Here is an 18937-nt window from a genome sequence, read left to right as displayed (position 1 = left end):
CTCCAGATGCTGATGATCGAGGCAGACAGTGAACGCTGAGCCAGTCTGGACCAAGACACTTTCTTTGTTTACCATTTCCCGTGACAGGGCTGTGTACAAACACTAGACTGTTTTCAAGTAAAGAGCTAACAAATGTGAGGAAACATTCTCTTAATTGTATTTAAAAAAGTGTTCTGAATTAAAATTGTGAACATCAACTTTAACTAAAATAATTTAGTCAATAAATCCATATTTTTAAAGCAAAAAAGGGGCAGGTAAGTGTTGTTACTCTTAGATTTATCCCAGATATATAGGCTTTTAATGATGGTAAGAGAACTGGAAAAGAAAAGTAGTATTATGCAATCCCCAGAGGGCAAATATGAAGGATAAATTCTACATTTTATCAGTTTATGTGGACGTCTCCCATCAGAGGCAGAGGACAGGGTTGCTTTAATGCCTTAGCTGACAGCTGTATAGAAGTGTGGCTAGAGATGCTGAAAGCGTCTGCTTCCGTTAATGCCATGTGAAGGATGTTATTTTCGAACAGAAGCACACTTCATGCACGCACGCAGAATCGTCTTTCATGGCAATAATGCAAAGTCGCTGGAAACACTGCATATATAGGGGCTAGGGTAGATGCTGGAGTACCTAAAGGCTTCAAAAACAATCCAGGCCTGACTCGAACATGTTCTGTGTTTACTTCTTTTAAATAAAAGTCAGACATCACGAAGAAGCCTGTTTAAATCAGGGCACTGATGGTTTATTTTGACAGCCCCTGATTAAAGCCTCTTGATTCCTTTCCTTTCGAAAGGGAGGATTAAGACAAATAGGTTCTTTGAGAGCAGCCATCCCTTTGGCTTCTTTCAGAGTGAGTCAAAGACGTTATCGCAGTAAGACAGAACTTGATGCCCATGGAGTTAGCCTGGAATCGTAAGTGGGTCAACTGTGGGGACCTATGTAGATGCCCCAAAGTGACCGCCACAGGTGAAACCGGCCCCAGTGTCCACTAGCTGACCATGCTGTGTGACAAGGATTTAACGGCGAAGGGCAGGGGTTAGCCCTCAAGTTTCGGAGAGCACTAGTTTGGAAGGCACTAGCTTTGTTTGAGGAGGAATTTCAAGGTCATGCTCTACACCTCCACACTTGACAGATAGTAGAAGGGTGGGAGGGAAGAGTGGGGGGGGCAGAGACAAAAGGAAGCTGGCTGGCAGCCTGAAATGGAGAGAGGGAGTGTAAATAAGGGATAGGATCACCTCTATTCCCCTGGCCTTGGGTCAGGACAAGACACGACAAGGTTACCAAGGTTACGGCTCCGAGTCTCGCTTGAGACAGACTGGAATGACATGGAGTGTCACTTCTGTACAGGTCGAGTCGTGTGCCTGTCTCTGTGTGTGTGTTATTCATAGAGTCTCGAGACACCTCATGTTAAAACAACCTCAGAAGGAAGCCCCTTAGAAGGAAGAGCAAAAGACGCAAAGTCAAGTCATTCAGTTCAGTGGTCAGAAAAAAGACAGTGATGGCTTAATGACAAAAACTGATGCAATATATAGAAGCAGCAGGGATGTTTTGAGTCTTTTATTGCTATTAAACTTAAAAACCATTACCCAGAATTAAAATCCAGGCAAAGAAAAATAATATTTGGCATTGTGAGATGACACTAAAGAAGAGACAATGGTTTCTTAGCGTAGAGTTATCACCATATTCATTAGGGGGGAAAAAACAAACACAAAAAAATAAATAAATAAAAATAACCTGTGAACACTGTTTCGGTGGCCGCAGATTAGCATTTACAGGAACACATTCTACCTGAACATGAACTACCGGGAGCTTCCTCCAATTACAACTCTAAAACTATCTACTGTCATACAGAGCATTCTAAGTCATCATTAACATATTACTGGTTGTGCTTAGTGTTGGCACGCCATGGTCTGCACTGGCACTTGCAAGTGGGCTGCAAAAATAAGGGGAAACAGCTGCTAAAACACAATACGGCAGTTTGGTTTCTTCTGTTTAGATGCAAACCAAAGCTTTGTTAGTACTTTCAAGACTTTCACTTCCATACTTTTAAACGTAAGCCTCTGTAATATATATATATAAATAAAAAAAATTACTATACACAATAATTAAAGAACAGAAGTGACGATATGTTTAAATCTTAAATTAGTAGTGTATGTAAACTGAAACACATTTAAATAAAATAAATAGAACTGTATAAATAAATTCAAGTATTTCTGATGTGCAGTCATTTCCTCTTTGTCAGCTGACAGCGCACAAGTTTAAAGGACTGAATCTAAGCATGCACAAACCAAGGCTATCAGCCGCAGTGCTGCAGGACTGAAGGTGCCTGACTGCAGGGATGCATATCAAACACAACATTCACTGAGGTTAGGATTGGCTCATTATTACATGGCTAAACAGCCAACTTGTGGAATAACAAAGCTTTACTCTCTCTTCAGAAAAAAATTATGTTGCCAGGAGACACCAAAACATGGAGCGTTTGGCCTTCCAGAAAGAGCAAAGCGACAAAATGCCATGTCTTCTGAAGAAAACTGCAAACTATAAAACTATAATAATAAAGTGACAATAAACCAAAGCTGCAAAACATTTTAGGAAAATAAACGGCACCAGTGTTTGCAAATATCATCAGCTTGCAGTGAAAACAGAAAAAAAAACAGCATTTCAGGTTGGCTTTCATTGACAAATGGCATACGCACTAATCCCATTCCGTCTAAATTTTTCGCTGAAGCATTCACTTATTTATTCATGGAATTATTTTGCAGTCCTGGACACAAAGCCCGGAAATGGTGAACTGGTATTTTACAGTATCAGTAAGGGCGATCACTGTACAGCAGAGAGCTATTTTACAGCAGATCCACGAGGGACGAACCGAGCTGGAGGGAGAGAGACTGCCTAATCGTCTGCATCTGATGCGCCAACAAACGCAATCTAACGGGGTGGACTGGCAAATCCCTTTTCATATGCTTCCAGAGTTAGCGTGGCCCCCGGAGGGGAGGAGGAGGAGGAGGAGGAGGAGGAGGAGGGGGTGGTTGCCTGCGGAGGGAGGGATCCAGTCCCCTTTTCCTCCTCAGGAGGCAGCGAAGAGGTCCGGCAGAGCATCAGAAGTGGCCCACGCGGGTGGTGAAGAGGCTGCGAGAGCGCGGCGCGGCGGAGGCCACGCTCCGGCCAAAGCTGGAGGAAGGCCACTTGATGATGAACTGGGAGGTCACTGGCAGCAGATACCTGCACAGACGGAGATGGGGAAGAGGGACAGGGGGTTTGGATGGGAGATCGCAGGAGGGGGCAGGATTAGAGCCACAAAGGTCGTGCAAAGAGATCAGGCAGCATTAACCCGGCCTTGCAACCTGACACACAAAACAAACCCAAGCAAGCCACCCACCCAGCCGGCCCACTGCTTCTCGCAACTACCCCTTCAGCCTCATACGGTCCAACATTAGTTAGGACACCCTCCCACCTCTACCAACCTGCTGCAGCCACTCCACCCCCTCCCTTTCTTGTATACTATGTCTGTTTTTAATGATGAGTGACACTTTGCATTTTCACTTGAGCAGCTCAACAAGGCCTTGCTTTGACAGATGGGTGAAGGAAGCTGTTTAAAGTAGACACTGCTTAAATCTATCAGCAGGATGTCCGAGAGTGGATACAGGCCTGAGATAATTAGGGCCTGGAATGAAGACAAGGAGGTTAACCATTTGAGAAAACGGATGACCCACATAAGGTAATTGTAGGATATTCAGATCACAATACGGTTTACTAATGAGGACGTTTAAAGAGTTTATTCATTAGCTGCCAGCTAGATACGACAGTACCGCGCTCTAAACAAACGACCTGTTCTTGCTACAGAAATTGACCTGAAAAAAAAACGAGATCTTTCTGAACGAACTAACTGTAAAATAGCCCTTGGGTTTGTGGGCGTGACATGGTGCTTGTGACAGTCTTCCTTGTACAATATCCCCAGGACAAATTAGCCGTGCTGCTTCTTCTAAGTATACTAAAAAAGATTTGCTCTGAGGGTTTCTCCTGCAATGCTGCCGTACCCAGGAGACTTGTGAAAAGTCAAATTAACTTCATTTAGTTCCTGAAGAATGTCCTTGAAACTGCTCAAGTGTACCGCTGGTACTTGTCAAGCGGATATCTTAGAATGTAGATTAACTACCCACTGTACATTCAACCCGTTCTCACCAGAATGCAGTAATGAAAGGAGAGGGGAAAAAAGTCCATTTTTTTTCCTCCTTGCATGTTCTTATGCAACTGAAATGCTACAGCATTGTGAAAATACCAACATATGAGCCATAGCCAGCTCTCAACCTTCATACGTAAGCATACATATTCATCTCCAAACTTCTCCACATCGAATCTTCTATCGCCGTTTTTATTAAAGCTTTGGAAATCAGCGTCCACTATGTTTTTTCTTCTTTTTTTGGCACTTTTATTGGCAAACCTTGGACAGGCTTGTTCTGAGGGATCAATATTGGGTTGAGGTGTTCCTCATTACCATATTTCCCACTATACACTGCTCAGTTTGGTCAACAAAAGCAAATGTCACAGGAATATGAAATTCAAATATGAACATATATGGAGAAGGGTGCCTCTCCTTCTAAATAATTCACTAAGGAAGTTTTGTCCATACGAGGAAGCCTGTAAAGAGGCTCCATCACTCAGGGTCCAATCAGGCTTCAGGCAATATTTAATTGGACCTCTGTACCGCTTCCACCAGGTCTTTAGCTTTTGATCATTGAGAAGTTCTTAGAAAAAGCTGCCAGCGCAAAGCCCCCTGAGAGCCAGCAGCTGTCTAACTGCGGTTCCTTTCGAGAATGTGTGGGCCTTACTAATTATACACAATCACTGGGAGATCTGCACACATCTCCAGTCAGTTTGCATGTTCAAAGTATACATTCAATAACCCAACTGCCATGCTGTGCCGTAAAACGTCTGGAGGAAATTGGGCCTGTCCCTCCTTGATGCAACAGCGGTGTTCCTTCGCAAAGTAGCATGAGGTTCCTCATCCATTTAAAAAGTTTATTTCACTAAGCAGGAACTTTATTGCATTAGTACACGGGGTTAAATTTATTGACCACAAGAGCCAGCATAATCTAGAACTGTTGGAACATCCTTCCGTCCAGGGTAACATCTCAGATTCTGGAAGTTTGGTACATTCCCTGTTTAAAAAACACATTTGAACGAATTACTTATTAATTATTTATTTAATAATTAGCTTGCTCCGAATTTGAAAATTTATTTTCACCCTGCGCTGAACTGTGGCCTTCCAGAACTGAGGCTACTTTTCCTTCTTTGTTCTAAATAATTTTAGCTGGTGGAAACCAGCTTTTACATCCTGTGTTCTTTCAGAAAATGTTCTGACTCACCAGAGAGAGAGAGAGAGAGAGAGAGAGAGAGAGAGAGAGAGAGAGAGAGAGAGAGAGAGAAAGAGAGAGAGAGAGAGAGAGAGAGAGAGAAAGAGAGAGAGAGAGAGAGATAGAGTGCTCGAGAGAGAGTGTCACTGGTACCCTGATGGCTCTCGACCCCGTGCCTCTCCACTGGCCGAGAGTGGCGGGTGGAGGTGGATGGAGGACATGCAGTGTATAGGTGCAGGTAGGGGGGCCAGACACATGCCAGAGAGGAGGATGAGTGGCTGTCAAAGAGGAGGGGGGTCACCAGCAATATGGTGCCTCTCTCCTACTCAGACATCATTTTCCTAACGAGGTAAAGCATACGCCAGCTGATTGAAAAGTCTAATCTGTCATCCCCCTGCTCCGTTCTGCCACTGAGTCGGCAATGAGGCATGTCCCGGGAAAGATGTGGAAGTGAATGTCATGCACCATGCAGTGAAACTGTTGTGATTCACCGTGACAAATGAGTGGGTTCTTGTTGCTGTGGTAAGTGGAAGGGAGATGGGGAAAATGGCTGGCTGGCGTCCTTGGAAACGGCATTATTTATTTTATTTCATTTTATTATTTTATTATTTTCTGTCAGCGTACCCTCCAGGACGCCATGTTCAGAGACAACGAGCAAAAGTAGCAAGCAGGTGCGCGAGGGTGGGTGGCTACAGTCTGGACAGACTGGAGACATGGGAGAGAGAGGGGATTAATCCAAAATTGAGAGGAGAAAAGACCTGCTTCAAGGAGCGAGAGGGTAGAAGAGGAGGGGGTCGAGCCTCGAGAAGAGACCGGTCCAGCAGCCAAGGGAGCGCTTCACCGACGGATCCGGAAGTCAGAGTAGAGAGACAGGGTCATAGTTTAATGGAGGAGGAGGAGGAGGAGGAAAAACAACTACTTTGAGCCCTGCCCACACAAAACTTCAAAATGTTTATGCCAAATGGGAATGTGGATTTGTCAAGATGCTGACCGTCTTTCAGCCATAAGGGAGTAGCAAATCAGTTTTAGTACTTGAAGCACTGATAGCCCTTTTCCACCAATGTGGATCTGGTTCTGTTTCCACCATCATAAATTGGTTCCCGTTCTGAGCTAGAACCAAAGAATTGTAGGTTCTTTAGCATGAACCATGACCTCCATGGTCTTGTCAAGCTAAAGAAGCTCCAGAAAGTGCACAGAGCCTTAAATAAAGTATCGTTCAGTGGAGCTGGACGGGGTCTCCTACTGAGTGGTAAATTGTCCTTGACCAGACTCAGTAGGACGACTCCAAATTCTGCACCATTTACATGTGCAGCGTATATAACTCGTATATGAACTGACTCCACAGTAAACAGTGGATAAACCATGACTCTGTTTTGAATCTACCTGTTTATCCGTGGCTATAGCAATGCTGGAACTGAGCAACAGTGCTTAACCCCCACTCCTCACTGATGACCTGATCTTGGCTCCCATTAAAACGGGTGGAAATGCCAAACTCTGAATAGAACCAGTTAAAGAACCAGAATTATTTTGGTGGAAAATGGCTATGAGACATTGAGACATTAGGGCTAAACATGTTTTAAAAAAGGCTAATGCTTTTAGGATTAAGAAATCTGTATTTTAAATGTGGCATATTTACGTAATACAGGTATAAAATTAATTTTTATATATTTACTGTGCATTTATTTTCAAAGCATATAAAACAAAGTGGATAGTGTGGGCAGGGCCTTGGTGTAGACTTGAGTAAAGTACACTGTACCAAAAGTACAAGCTGGAATGCCCCTGAGTGCTTAAGAAATATATGTATTTAATAATACCTGTTTCAGGCAACACTCCAGATACTTCAAGTAATCCAGATTGCTTCTAGATTACACCTCAAATCTGTATTAATCATAGGGCTGTTATAGGCAGATGATGCTGAAATTGCATGCAATTGTCTCATTCTATTGGAATGAAACAAATGATATGATCCTCAAAAATTGCCTCCTCAGCATTATGCTCCACCAAGCAACTACAATATCCCATTTCTATATTAAAACTAAATATGTGTTTTCGCGTGCTGGGTCTACAGAATATTCTGCAGTTATGAATCATGGCTAGCAGCTCCTGCACAAGCTCTTAGGATCATTTAGCTCTGGTTCATCCCTTTTAAAATTGAATTAAGTCTGGCCTCAGGGGGGCTACTAACCTATGCAATAATCTGAGGGTCATTCTTTCCTGTCCGCAGCTTCCCCTGTGTGTCCAAAAGTCAAATATGCCCCTAACCAGCACCCTCCCGCTGAACTATGAGATAGAGCTCTGATGTTCAGGGAGCCGGAGGTGGAATAGAAGGAGCGGAGGAGTGTGGAGGAAGGTGGGGTCGGGGGGTGGGGGTGTTACCTGGTGTCGTCCCACTCAGGGCTGAGGCCAGTTAGTGAGCCTCTCGAATCAGCCACAAACTTGTAGACCACCAGCAGACAGTCACGGCAAAGCTGCACCAAGCGCTGGCAGCACTGCAGCTCCAGCGTAGTCACCACCTCACTGCTCTTGCTGAAGATACTCTCCCAGGATGACCTGCTACAGACCCAGAAAAGGAACATGCTGATATGGAATGGGCCATATTCAATACCTTTCTTTTACTAAATATTACAATTATTTAAAATATTGTTAAGAAATATACTGTGAAATATAAGTTTATCCACATTTCATTTTTGTGTTTAAATTTGACCCTCTGGGTTATAGCTAATATTAACTTCAATAATTCGATAAGATTATTTTCATATTATTAGCCTAGGCTAAATATGAACCTGACCATTAAAAACAACCCTCCCAGCTAATGATTATATGTACATATCATATACAGTCATACGCCATACATACGTTTGGAGACACCTGTAAAAATTAGATAATTTTCATTTAATTTTTTAAAAACAACACTTACTATCATTTCAGTGTGACCAAGGGAACTTAAATAATCTGAACGAGGTCATTCATTAATGTGCCCATAGTTGTGACACTATGACACCACGATTAATTCAAGATCCTATAAATAGACTGTATGAAAGAACTCTTTTAGAAGCTTTAACAGTGTTTACATAGTGCATCAAACTTATATTTAAAAAAGAATTTCATATTTCCATCAATCAGACCCTTTAATGCAGGAATTAAGACACTTGCAAAGGGGATTCTGTCGGCTCCCTAGGTCTTCCGTCTCACCGGGTGCCCAGGCGACTGTCAGAAAATTTTAAGGGTCTAGTCCTGAATGAAAGGGAAAACATTGTGCTAAAATAAAGTCTTTTCTTTTCAAAGTCATTGGACAGCAGCGGAGACTGTGTTTGATTGTGGAGATGAAGGAATATAATGGCTGGGGATCTGAGGGTACATTACAGGCGAGGAGGCCTTCACAATGCCCCCCTGCCGAGCTTTCCTTCGAGCTCGGGCTGCCCACGGACCTCCTTCTCGCGCCGGGCCCTGATTAAACGGCAGCAGCATGGGGTGCTTAGCACCATCACTAATCCCCTAGCGCCACATACACTCTCATCAAGTTGAAATAAACCTGGGCGGTAACACATCTCTATGTCTGTCAATTACACATATGAGTGGGCTGTACAAAAAAACCTTGTGGACCCCCTGCACTGCCCGGAAAGGAAATAAATAGAGGATAAAAGTGCTCGCAGCTTCATCAGCGCTGATATAAAAGTGTATTTTCAGCAGGTAGCTCTGGGAGGTGCTGCAATTACAATACATGTGACTTTGATGTGTGCCTGTGTGTTAGTAAGAGGATTGTAGAAATTGACCATTTTACAACACAGTTATGAAATACACACATGCAAAATTGAAACTATACTCAGAAGAGGTTAGAGTAGAGGTGAAGAAACTAGGCTAATCCAACCAAGAGTTTTTACCTTGACATTTGGCGCCTAGCACTTGAAAAACCTTTTATAACTCGAAATTATATGGAAATATTCAAGAGTGTGTTTATATGTGTACACTACGATTTTTTTTGTCATACTGGCCATGACCATTTCTACTTGGCAGTGGTCTTTTTTCATTGTCCCTGACCTTAGTGACCACAGTGGGAAAACTTTTAAAAGAGATACTGTACAAAGCAGCAAACACCTCAAGTTAAAGGAGGTTATATCTGACTTCAGTGAATAATTTTTCTTCATATATTTTTGCTCATGAATTGCTGTGTTTTTTTTTTTCAGATCTGACACACAATAAAACAAAACGTATATAATATATACTCAATATTTTGTCAATATGATCACCAAGAAAAAACAGAACTACCCAATTACCTCCTTTTAGACAAATCTATGAAATTAATCTTAATAAACCTTAAAAGTGCAGATATCTTTTGCATTTTTAAATATTTTAGGAACGTTACACCTGAATTGTGAACCTTTATAGGAACATTTCAGACCATGGTTTAGTCTCCCTTTACATCAGAACAGTTTGTTATATATTTGTTATCACTTGCTATAGTAATAATTACTGCTATTACCCTTAACATAGTTCTATAATAACTCAGTTTCTCAGAATTAACTCAGAATTCAGTTTCTTACTGAATCCTTTGCCTTGAGGTTTGATCTGTATTTTTATAAAAAAACAAAAACAAAAAAAAACCCCACTCTGAATGTAAATTGTATAACTTCAGCTTGCTCTGTCACTGCGAGATCATTTACGAATCAGTTTCTATTGTGTTTATATTCATTCATTCATTGTCTGTAACCACTTATCCAGTTCAGAGTCGCGGTGGGTCCGGAGCCCACCCGAAATCACTGGGCACAAGGCAGGAACACACCCTGGATGGGGGCAGTTTTTATATTATAAACTATTTTCCAAAAATTTGTTTAAAAATAAACCATAAGAAAACATAATCCCCATACATGGAAGACAACTGGTCGTACATTATTGACAGTAGTGTTTAAAAAAATTTGAAGTTATAACAAATGATTACAAATGATGATTCAAAACTTTTGAATTGCAGTGTATAATAAAAAAGGAAGAAGAGTTCATTACCCAGAGCTGCAGAAACAGTTCCACAAGCCCTGACCATGACTCCAGAGGAGGCGATTGAAGACACGGCCGAAAAGGCGATAGAGGCGTAAACTGTCGACGTCGGGCTCTCTCCAGATCCTCTGCAGCACCGAGCGGACGTTAGTGCGGACGATGTCCAGGACCTTCACATGGGACGCACATGGAGATGAGCATTACACAACTAGAATAATGTTTACCTTGTACTTAAGCTCAAAGTACTTTAAAATGGTTTTTTACCAGAAGGAAAACATTAATATTCATTAATGTAATAAGCCTGCAATTAGTCCCTTAGGTAATATTGACATAATTTAAAGGCAGCTGGTGATTTCAAGAAATAAAGAGGCAAAGAAACTGAGCTGTCAAGAGTAGCTATGACAGTGACATTAAAAACTGAATTGAGAGTACATTTTTTAACATGATTCTTTTTTTCTCTCCCTTTCTGTGCTTACAAGCCAGGTCTAATGAAGATAGAAGGTCTGTAGTGACTGGGAGATTGAGCCAGAGACCTACTGCGGTGGTTAGGAAGCAAAAAGTGTTGGCTGGAAACAGAAAGGCTGAAAGGAGAGCGGTAATTGCTTGCGAACGTCAGTCTCAGGCAAAACTGAGTCAAAAGTTCTTGCAGGTTGAAGGACCCGAGCACCTTTTCTCCAGATAGTGGCTTGCTCGAGCCTCAGAATCCTCACTGCTGATTGGTGACTGTCTGTCATGTGACACACCAGATTTAATGGCCTTGTGTGGGATGGCACAAACTCTTCTCACAATGATTTCCTCAAGCTTCAGCTGATAATCAGCTTGTGAGACACGACAATGCCTGACAGTCAGTTGAGCTTTATTATATCATTGCCATGCTGGTCCCACAGAACAGCTTCCACCGAGAAGGTACCTGAGACCCAATTCGTGCAAATGGCACAGCAGGCTACCAAGTGAACAATTCCCGTCTACTCAGTGCCAACTTGCTAAGCCAGGCTGCTCTGCCAATGGCGAATGCATCTTTAGCTTTTTCAGTCTTACGCCCAGATGTATAAGTCATGATGGGTTTTATTATCCGTAGCATATTGTACGGAACACAAGAAACTCAAAAAGAATGCGCTGCCTTTCAAAAAGCGGTACTGTAAAGCACCACCGCCAAGCATCTGAAACACATTTCCAGGATTCCACAAGTTCTACCACAAACCGAAAACTCCACAAACCACAGCTAAAGCTGTATCATTTTCAAGTTGCTGGCATAATGTGCGCAAGAAGAAAACTAGTGTAACAAATCCTGGATCTCAAGGCTTTAGTGGGCTTTGTGAAGGAGACATCTAGCCAAGATAAGCGCTGATATCCTCTGCATGCTTCATAAACCACACACAAGTTAATGGAACAACAGCCGTCCTGTCTTCAGCTAAATAACACCAATCAAATTCACGTTTACCAACAAACTGCGACTTCATTACGTGTGACACATCAAGGTAGATTAAGTTTGCTATACATTCAGAAAAGACAGAATAGACCTTATACATTCCATCTAATCAAGCAGCAAGTTGTGAAAAGCCAGTATCTGCGTCAGTGATGTAATACCATGAAAGGTGAGGGCAGTTGTTACTTGGCAACATAGATGCAAATGTCTCACTACAATATCTGTTTTATCATTTCTCTGTCTCTAAATTTGATCGTACAAAATAAGTGTAGTATTTATTCAGAACTTAACAATGCTTAGCTGTGTTGGCAGTAAGACCTAGTGCCCAGGAATCATACTGAAAATGACAGCAAAAGAAGCCCTGCTCATATAAATAACTTTATTTAGTTGTTTTAAATGAAAATGTAAACATGGCAAAAAAATGATGGGTTTATGCATGGAAAAAAAGATGCTGGAAAAAAAAAATTCTGTTTTTTGGAGAAAATCCACACTCCCTGTCCATGTGCCGTAAATGGAGTCAGAGCCGTAAGTCAGGCTTTCTGACATTACTCTACTCTGATGTAACACTGCTGCACTGCTGATATAACAGTTCTAAATCATTGAGCAATATTTTCTTTTCACATTTTGACCTCATTATACATTTAGAAATAGCTCTCATGCAGATCTCAAGTTTCTGTTCAGTCAGACTTATAAAAATAAAAAAAATAGTGCTCAATATTCTGGAATGTAGAGGGATATGAGGAGACAGTGAGAGTCACTGTGCCCTCCTGATTTTTCAATTATGCTCTACCTCAGCCTTGTTCAACCGTAGACATATTCATAAAGTATAGTACTTGTAAGAGTGGTTATATATGTAAATTAATTAATGTAGTGTTTTGATTTCATATCCAACTGGACACATTCCACAATCACTTGATTTCTTGTTGAAAATTCTCTGTAGATAAATTCAAAATTTTGCTCTACTCAGTATTAAATGTATTTATTTTACTGCCTGTCCAGTGAGCAGGATCTATTTAAAAGTAAATTAACAGATGACTAAAATAATCCTGCACATGATAGAACGCTCATAACCGTAGTTATTATAAATATAAATAATATTTCTAAATAAATCTTAAATGATTATTTGCTTTAAAAATTCAACCTTGCAAATTATACTGTGCAAATTACTGTACCTTTCTTTGTTTGGTAGCATCTAATTTCACCAGCCAGTAAGAAGCCACTTTTGGTTTGTGAAACTTCCAGTTGTTCAAAATCTGTAGGAGAGAAAAATCAACAACAACAACACTGTGTTCATTTGGTGCTACAATGATCAAATCTCTATTATTTTCATTTATTCAAGTTTTCAGTGTCAGAAAAAAAGCATGAAACACATTTAACAAAAAAAAAGACATACAATTCCTAAACAGCTAAATATAATAAGAAATATCATTATTTTGAGAGTCCATCCCAAAGAAGTCAGTTGGGGTACTGTCCATATCTCAGAAATTCCAATTAAAAATGTATCTAGTGATAGTAGTCTATACAATTTATTCAAAAATGTCTTCTTATCCAAGTTGAGTTTTAGTCTGTTTCCTTCAGTCAGTCATGCCTTATTGACAACTAACAATCCTTTCAGACCCACAGTGCTGTGTTTTCTTCAGATTTGAGGAAAGTTGAGCCTGATTTTGCCTCAGAGATAAAATATGAATTATCTGTGACATTTTTGATAGTGCAGAAAATCTTACCATCTTTTACACAGCTTCTTCCATTTCCTGCATTTCTTGAACTTCAGTTTTAGAACCTCATTTTTTGGGTGGAAAGATGTAATGTCCAAAGAATTTTTGGCATAATATGGCAGGATAATGAGCAAAAACGAAGAGGTGATATATTAAATATTGACAGATTTGATCAAATATTGGAGGCTTTTGTGTAAATGTTCAGTTAATGTAAGTGTCCTACTAGTGCTGAGAACAGCCATTTGACTGGTATTTAATAAACAATGGGGTGGGTGCAGGGTCTTGAACTTTGGAACAATATTGTATATGAGAGTACACTAAGGACATGTTTTTTTTCCCTTCTGCAAGTCGATTCCAAAGACAATCCAAAGTCCTTTTTCATTTTTTTTTTTTTCAAAGTTTTTTTCATCATTTCAGATACTTTAAGTTTGGCATCTGACTGCGCAGCAAAATCAATGCCTCTGCACCACACATACATAATCAAAAACCTGGCATAATCAAAGCGACCATGTTAAAGGCCTTAACCAGCAGCATGTTTCACAAAGGAAGCTATGATACATGACCTTCCAAGACCACGCTTTACCTAAAAGAAAATAATAAATACAATAGAGCAGCAGTATTTTTTTTCCTCTTTCGTGCTGTACATCTGTAAAGAAGGACCTTGAATTAAAACAGAAGATCCACTCAGGCTTTACTGCCTTCTTTATTCATTTTTAAATAGGTCACGGATCGATCTGAATGTTTGAATACATTGAGATTATTATAAATAAAAAAAATCTGATTCTGAGCAGGCATTGTTTTTTTTTTTTGCTATTATTCTTGCTCTCCCATCGGCACAACATGGACTGGCGTTCCTTATATGGAATATTCCTTTTACGGTGTTCACTGGACTTGCAAATAAAAACGAATCTCTGACTTGTTACTACACAGAGGAAATGAACCAAAGGCATGTTTGGAATGAAGGATGACGGCGGAGCGCTCAGGCATTGATACGGTCGTAATCATTAGATTCATCTTCTTGGATAAATCATTAATAATTAATTTAGACCTACAACTGCTCCATACAAAGCAGGAGGCCGTAAATTACACTGATGCACACAGATTTCGAAATTAGTGTTCCAATTTCTAACTTGGAGAGTTTTGTAAATGAAAGGAATAGATTTCCTTTTCAAAATAATTTTGTTAAGAAATGAGAACCCTTCTCTTCTGGAATGGATTTGTTTTGGTTTCTTGTTACGTGAGATGCACCATAAAATCAGAACTGCAGAATTTCTGTTAAATGTCTCCCTTTTGAACTGCAAGTAATAACATGATATTGGAAAGGGTCTCAAACAGGTGCTGCTGCCCAGCTGTGTTTCCGCGGCAACAGCTAATAGCTCTCATTAACCATACAGGTGGACGGCTAATGACGCCATGTACAATGAGAGACAGTACTAACAGTGTGCGCGCCGTCCTCCACAAATGAGCAGAGGGAGTGAGGGGAGCAGGCAGAGAGCCAGCCGGAGGGGGTGTAGAGAGCCTGGGGGAGAACAAGGCCGGAATCCCACCTCCTTCCTCTAGAGCACTGACAAGAGAGGCTCACTAACTCTGTGCTCTCATAGCGATGCAGAACCTGCACTCACTCATACAGAGAATTTCACCTCGCTCAGAGTGGTGCAGAAACGATCCCCGCTCACAGCTCCACAGAAACTCACCTCACACAACGGCAGCTCACTCAAAGCCGCACAGAAACACACCTTGATCCGAACTGCTGGCTGAACAATACTCCTAATCACAGTGTTGTTGATTTGTTGTTGAGATCTCTCCCTTCGCACAACTGGTCTGCACAAAAATGGCCTTAGCTCTTTAGTTCCACCATGGTTTGAAGTATACTGACAGCTTAAGCTCACCTCGCTCAGAATGCACACCAAAGACCATGGTATACTCCTTGTGGAGACTATGTGCACCTGGCTTTGGCAAACAGCACAACACAACTGCACAGAAAAAGAACAAAAGCAGACTCACACATCGCAGTGGAATGAACTCCACACAGTCTGTGATTGGTTTGTGCAAAAGAGACGTATACTATGCAGCTGAAGAGAAACCGCTGCCACTTTCCGAGTTTGCGAGTTTGGCTTCACAAACTTTCACTGAAAGTATACCAAGACCTTGACTCACCTCGTTCAGGACGGCCTCGGCTTCCTCCTCGCTCTTCCCTGGGAATCGGATCCTCATCTCCCCCAGCGCCGCTAGGGTCTGCCGCGTCAGCTCCGCCTCCTGGTCCTTACTCCTCACATTCAGCAGGGACTCTCCCTGCCGCACGCAAGCACACAAACACAAACACACACAAGGCAAAACAACGCAATGAAGATGAATTAGCGAGCGCTGTCTTTTCCCTTCCGTCATCAGCTTTTCCTTCCTCCTGCTCTCTGTAGGCCCGGCTGGCTGCGGAGCTCAGCGAGGCGAGGATGAGGCGTCCGCAATTAGAGCCGCACGCCTGCATCACTGGCGGGGAGCGGCTATCGCTCAGCCGTGGCCCCAGGAGCCGCATGGGCTCCGAGTGGCCCGCTGCGTGAGAAGAGCCCAGGTGACTGGAGGTTGCCTCAGTGTGTCACAACTGTCAGGCTGGTAGACAGAGTGTGAAAGTGCTAGTGCTGCTCTGACTGTGGGACATCTTAACCCTTGGCAAAAAGAGTGCTTAAAGACAGGAGCACCACTGGGCTGAGCAGGGGGCAGAGAGTTTTGGGGGGCAAGTCAGAGTAGCATGACGAAACGGGAGTGTGCCCCGGTGTGCGTGTGAAGAGCAAGTTTAACTCGTTGGTGAGTTTGAGAATGGTCTTGTGGGCATTAACAGTAAAAATGATCGAAAATTACATGTGCAAACTGTATTGTGTATACGATCAAAATACCAAACTAAGAGTAGACTCTGGGGACCATGTGCCCATGTGTTTATGACTGATCTGAGAAATGTGTTGGAGTCAATTGTTCAAAATGTTGTTTCGCCACGTTATGATTTAGTTGCATAAAGTTGAGAAATTCTCAGCTCAATGTGACGCTTGTTGCCCCGTCACTGTGTTGCTTGGTGCCAAAACACATCTCTACAAATTGCCTGCTTCCACAGAGAATTGACTGTCACTCTGTCGCCTGGTAATGTGACTAAAGGCTCATTTATGCTCAGTGTTAAATACCGATACGGATACGCATGAAGCCTTCTGTCTGTACTCTACACTCATTTGATATGTATTTGTCCATACGATTTTTTACAGACACAGACGAAATGGAGCCTTACCACTGAAAAGCCGACTGGTAAAATACATACATAAATGTTTTAGCTCTTAACATTTGGCTAGTGGGACAGTCCTGGCTAAAGGTGACTAGTTTAACAGTGGTGTACAGTAGTACTGAAGGTATTAGGATTGTTTGTTGTTGTTATTTTCCACTATAAGGGCATTTTCACTCAAACTGTACACATTGTATACCTCGGTTACATATGGACTATAGGACTATCCTACGTCTTGTCATCATCAGCTACGTGGTCTACATCGTCCATACGTATTATTTGTGGCTCAGATCAAAATATATCTTATGTAACAAAGATATATCAAACACATACATTGCTTATTTTTCCAATGCTTATCCTACTTATTTAGCAGGTCCGTTTTTTGCATTTTCAGTTCCAACTTAAATGTAACTGGTCAAAAATTCCAAACTATCCCAAAAAGTGTTCAGACTGCACATAAACCAGATCTTGGTTCACTTTGATCCAGACTGAGACCAGCTCTTTTGGTCGGATCCAGGTTTGGTTTTGGACCATGTTCCATACATGCTAGTCTAGTCCAAACACAGCATGTGTGAAAGCACCCTGAAATACATCTGTACTACAGACCATCTCATGTTTCACAGTGGTGACATTAACAGGGAGTAATTGTGTGTAAAACAGCTTTAATAAAAAATGATGTAGCTGATAATGGTTCATTAATTATGCACCAACTGAAAAAATGATCTTTCAGATTGGAAGGAACACCTCTATATTTGACCTTGAGTGTGTGACTGTCGTCATACAGAACGTGGAGCTCTGTGGGTGTGTAGGTTACACTTGCCATGTTGGAGTGGATGGTGCCCAGACTGCTGCTGTGGGGCACTCTGTGGGCAGAGCTGTTGCGGCTGAGTGAGTGTGAGCGTAGGGCTGTGTGGGGACGAACCGGTGGTGTGGGTGGAGCTGAAGCTGCCGCCTGGACCACTGCCACACTGCCACTGCCCTTTAGTACTGAACCCCTCTCGCTGGTGGGTGACTGGGCGGTCAGAGAGGAAATGGATCGTGGACAGGAGACAGAGCGGCGAATGAGTCCTGAAAGAGCTGGAGAGGATGCAGAGCCTGACCTCACAGGCTTGGGTGAAGGCTTCCAATGCACACGACCTAGTGGACGAAACGCAAACACACAAATATAATTAATGTCAGAATTAGTAAACATTATAACATAACTGCAGAAGCATCACAAATACCCTGAACAAAATTTGTATATAGCTATATCAGTGGTTCTTAACTTGGGGGCTCCTCCCTTGGGGCGCTCTATGTGGTCCCAAGGGGGTTGCGAGAGTGGTTCTAGTGCCTCCCCAGAGCAGCCGGAGATGAAGAAGTTGTTTGATGCCAAGATGTACATGATTAGTTGCCCTGTGTAGACCCACCAATCAATCATCATTCCACATTAATCCCACTATTTACACACATTTCTATAGCAGCAAGAGACTGCTATAAATCAAAGTAAAATGAAACTCATGCTCTCTATTCAATGAACACAGAAGGGATTGTGTGTATCATTCTGCACTGGCTGCATTTAATAATTCATACAAGTCATGGGAGATTTATTCAGGAAAATGTTTCTAAATTGGTAGCTTTTGGCTGATTTGCTGCAGAGCCTCACTAAACAAGTGTAAAATGGCCAGTTGTTGACCAGTGTACAGATAAATAAAAAAGTATCACTGTTGCTGTAGACATACAATAGCGGATTTCAGCAGTATGACATTTTATGAAGCGAGTTAACGGGTCACGAATTGGCTGTTACCCTAAAATATGGTGGCGGTATTAAAAATGGTAACAACCCCTGCAACAGATGTTCGGACATTACTGTGAGGATTTGATAGCATTAAGCTGCAAGAGAATTAGATCAGGTGCGGATGCTGGATAATTCATTCCAGATAACAAACAACACTTCAGCTTATCCCTAAAGTATTTGTTGGTGCTTTAATACCCCAGAGAAATGAGCTGCACATTTATGCTCCGCTAGCCAACCCTTGATATTGGTCATGCTGACCTGAGGCTCACATTTAGAGTAAGTCTTGCATTAAATATTATTTTAAAGAGTAACTCCACCCCTAATTCAAATTTGATAAAATACCTAAAAATGGGAGGGGCAGTTTGTGTGGATATACTTCCCCGCTCTAGGCTCGTAAGCTTCCCATATTTATGAGCGCTGCAT

At 41.9% G+C, this 18937-nt stretch overlaps 1 protein-coding gene across 7 annotated transcripts in view; it reads right to left on the bottom strand.

Moving 5' to 3' along the window:
• The window catches only part of ttll7 (tubulin tyrosine ligase-like family, member 7), a 108357-nt gene that overhangs the window by 34834 nt on the left and 54586 nt on the right, over positions 1 to 18937 (bottom strand). For 2 of the 7 annotated variants that reach the window (XM_066647460.1, XM_066647461.1), the window contains exons 16-20: positions 17557 to 17877; positions 15639 to 15769; positions 12939 to 13019; positions 10350 to 10510; positions 7728 to 7904 (exon numbers count right to left, since the gene is read on the bottom strand). In XM_066647460.1, coding sequence (XP_066503557.1) covers positions 7728 to 7904; positions 10350 to 10510; positions 12939 to 13019; positions 15639 to 15769; positions 17557 to 17877 — 871 coding nt within the window. Of the gene's footprint in view, positions 1 to 1539; positions 3220 to 6109; positions 6187 to 7727; positions 7905 to 10349; positions 10511 to 12938; positions 13020 to 15638; positions 15774 to 17556; positions 17878 to 18937 lie in introns of those variants that run through there. The other 5 variants (XM_066647465.1, XM_066647463.1, XM_066647464.1 and 2 more) reach the window with 5 other exon arrangements.

The sequence above is a fragment of the Hoplias malabaricus genome, chromosome 16 (assembly GCF_029633855.1).
Source record: "Hoplias malabaricus isolate fHopMal1 chromosome 16, fHopMal1.hap1, whole genome shotgun sequence".
Taxonomy (NCBI): domain Eukaryota; kingdom Metazoa; phylum Chordata; class Actinopteri; order Characiformes; family Erythrinidae; genus Hoplias; species Hoplias malabaricus.
This window is presented reverse-complemented; position numbering and strand designations above follow the sequence as displayed.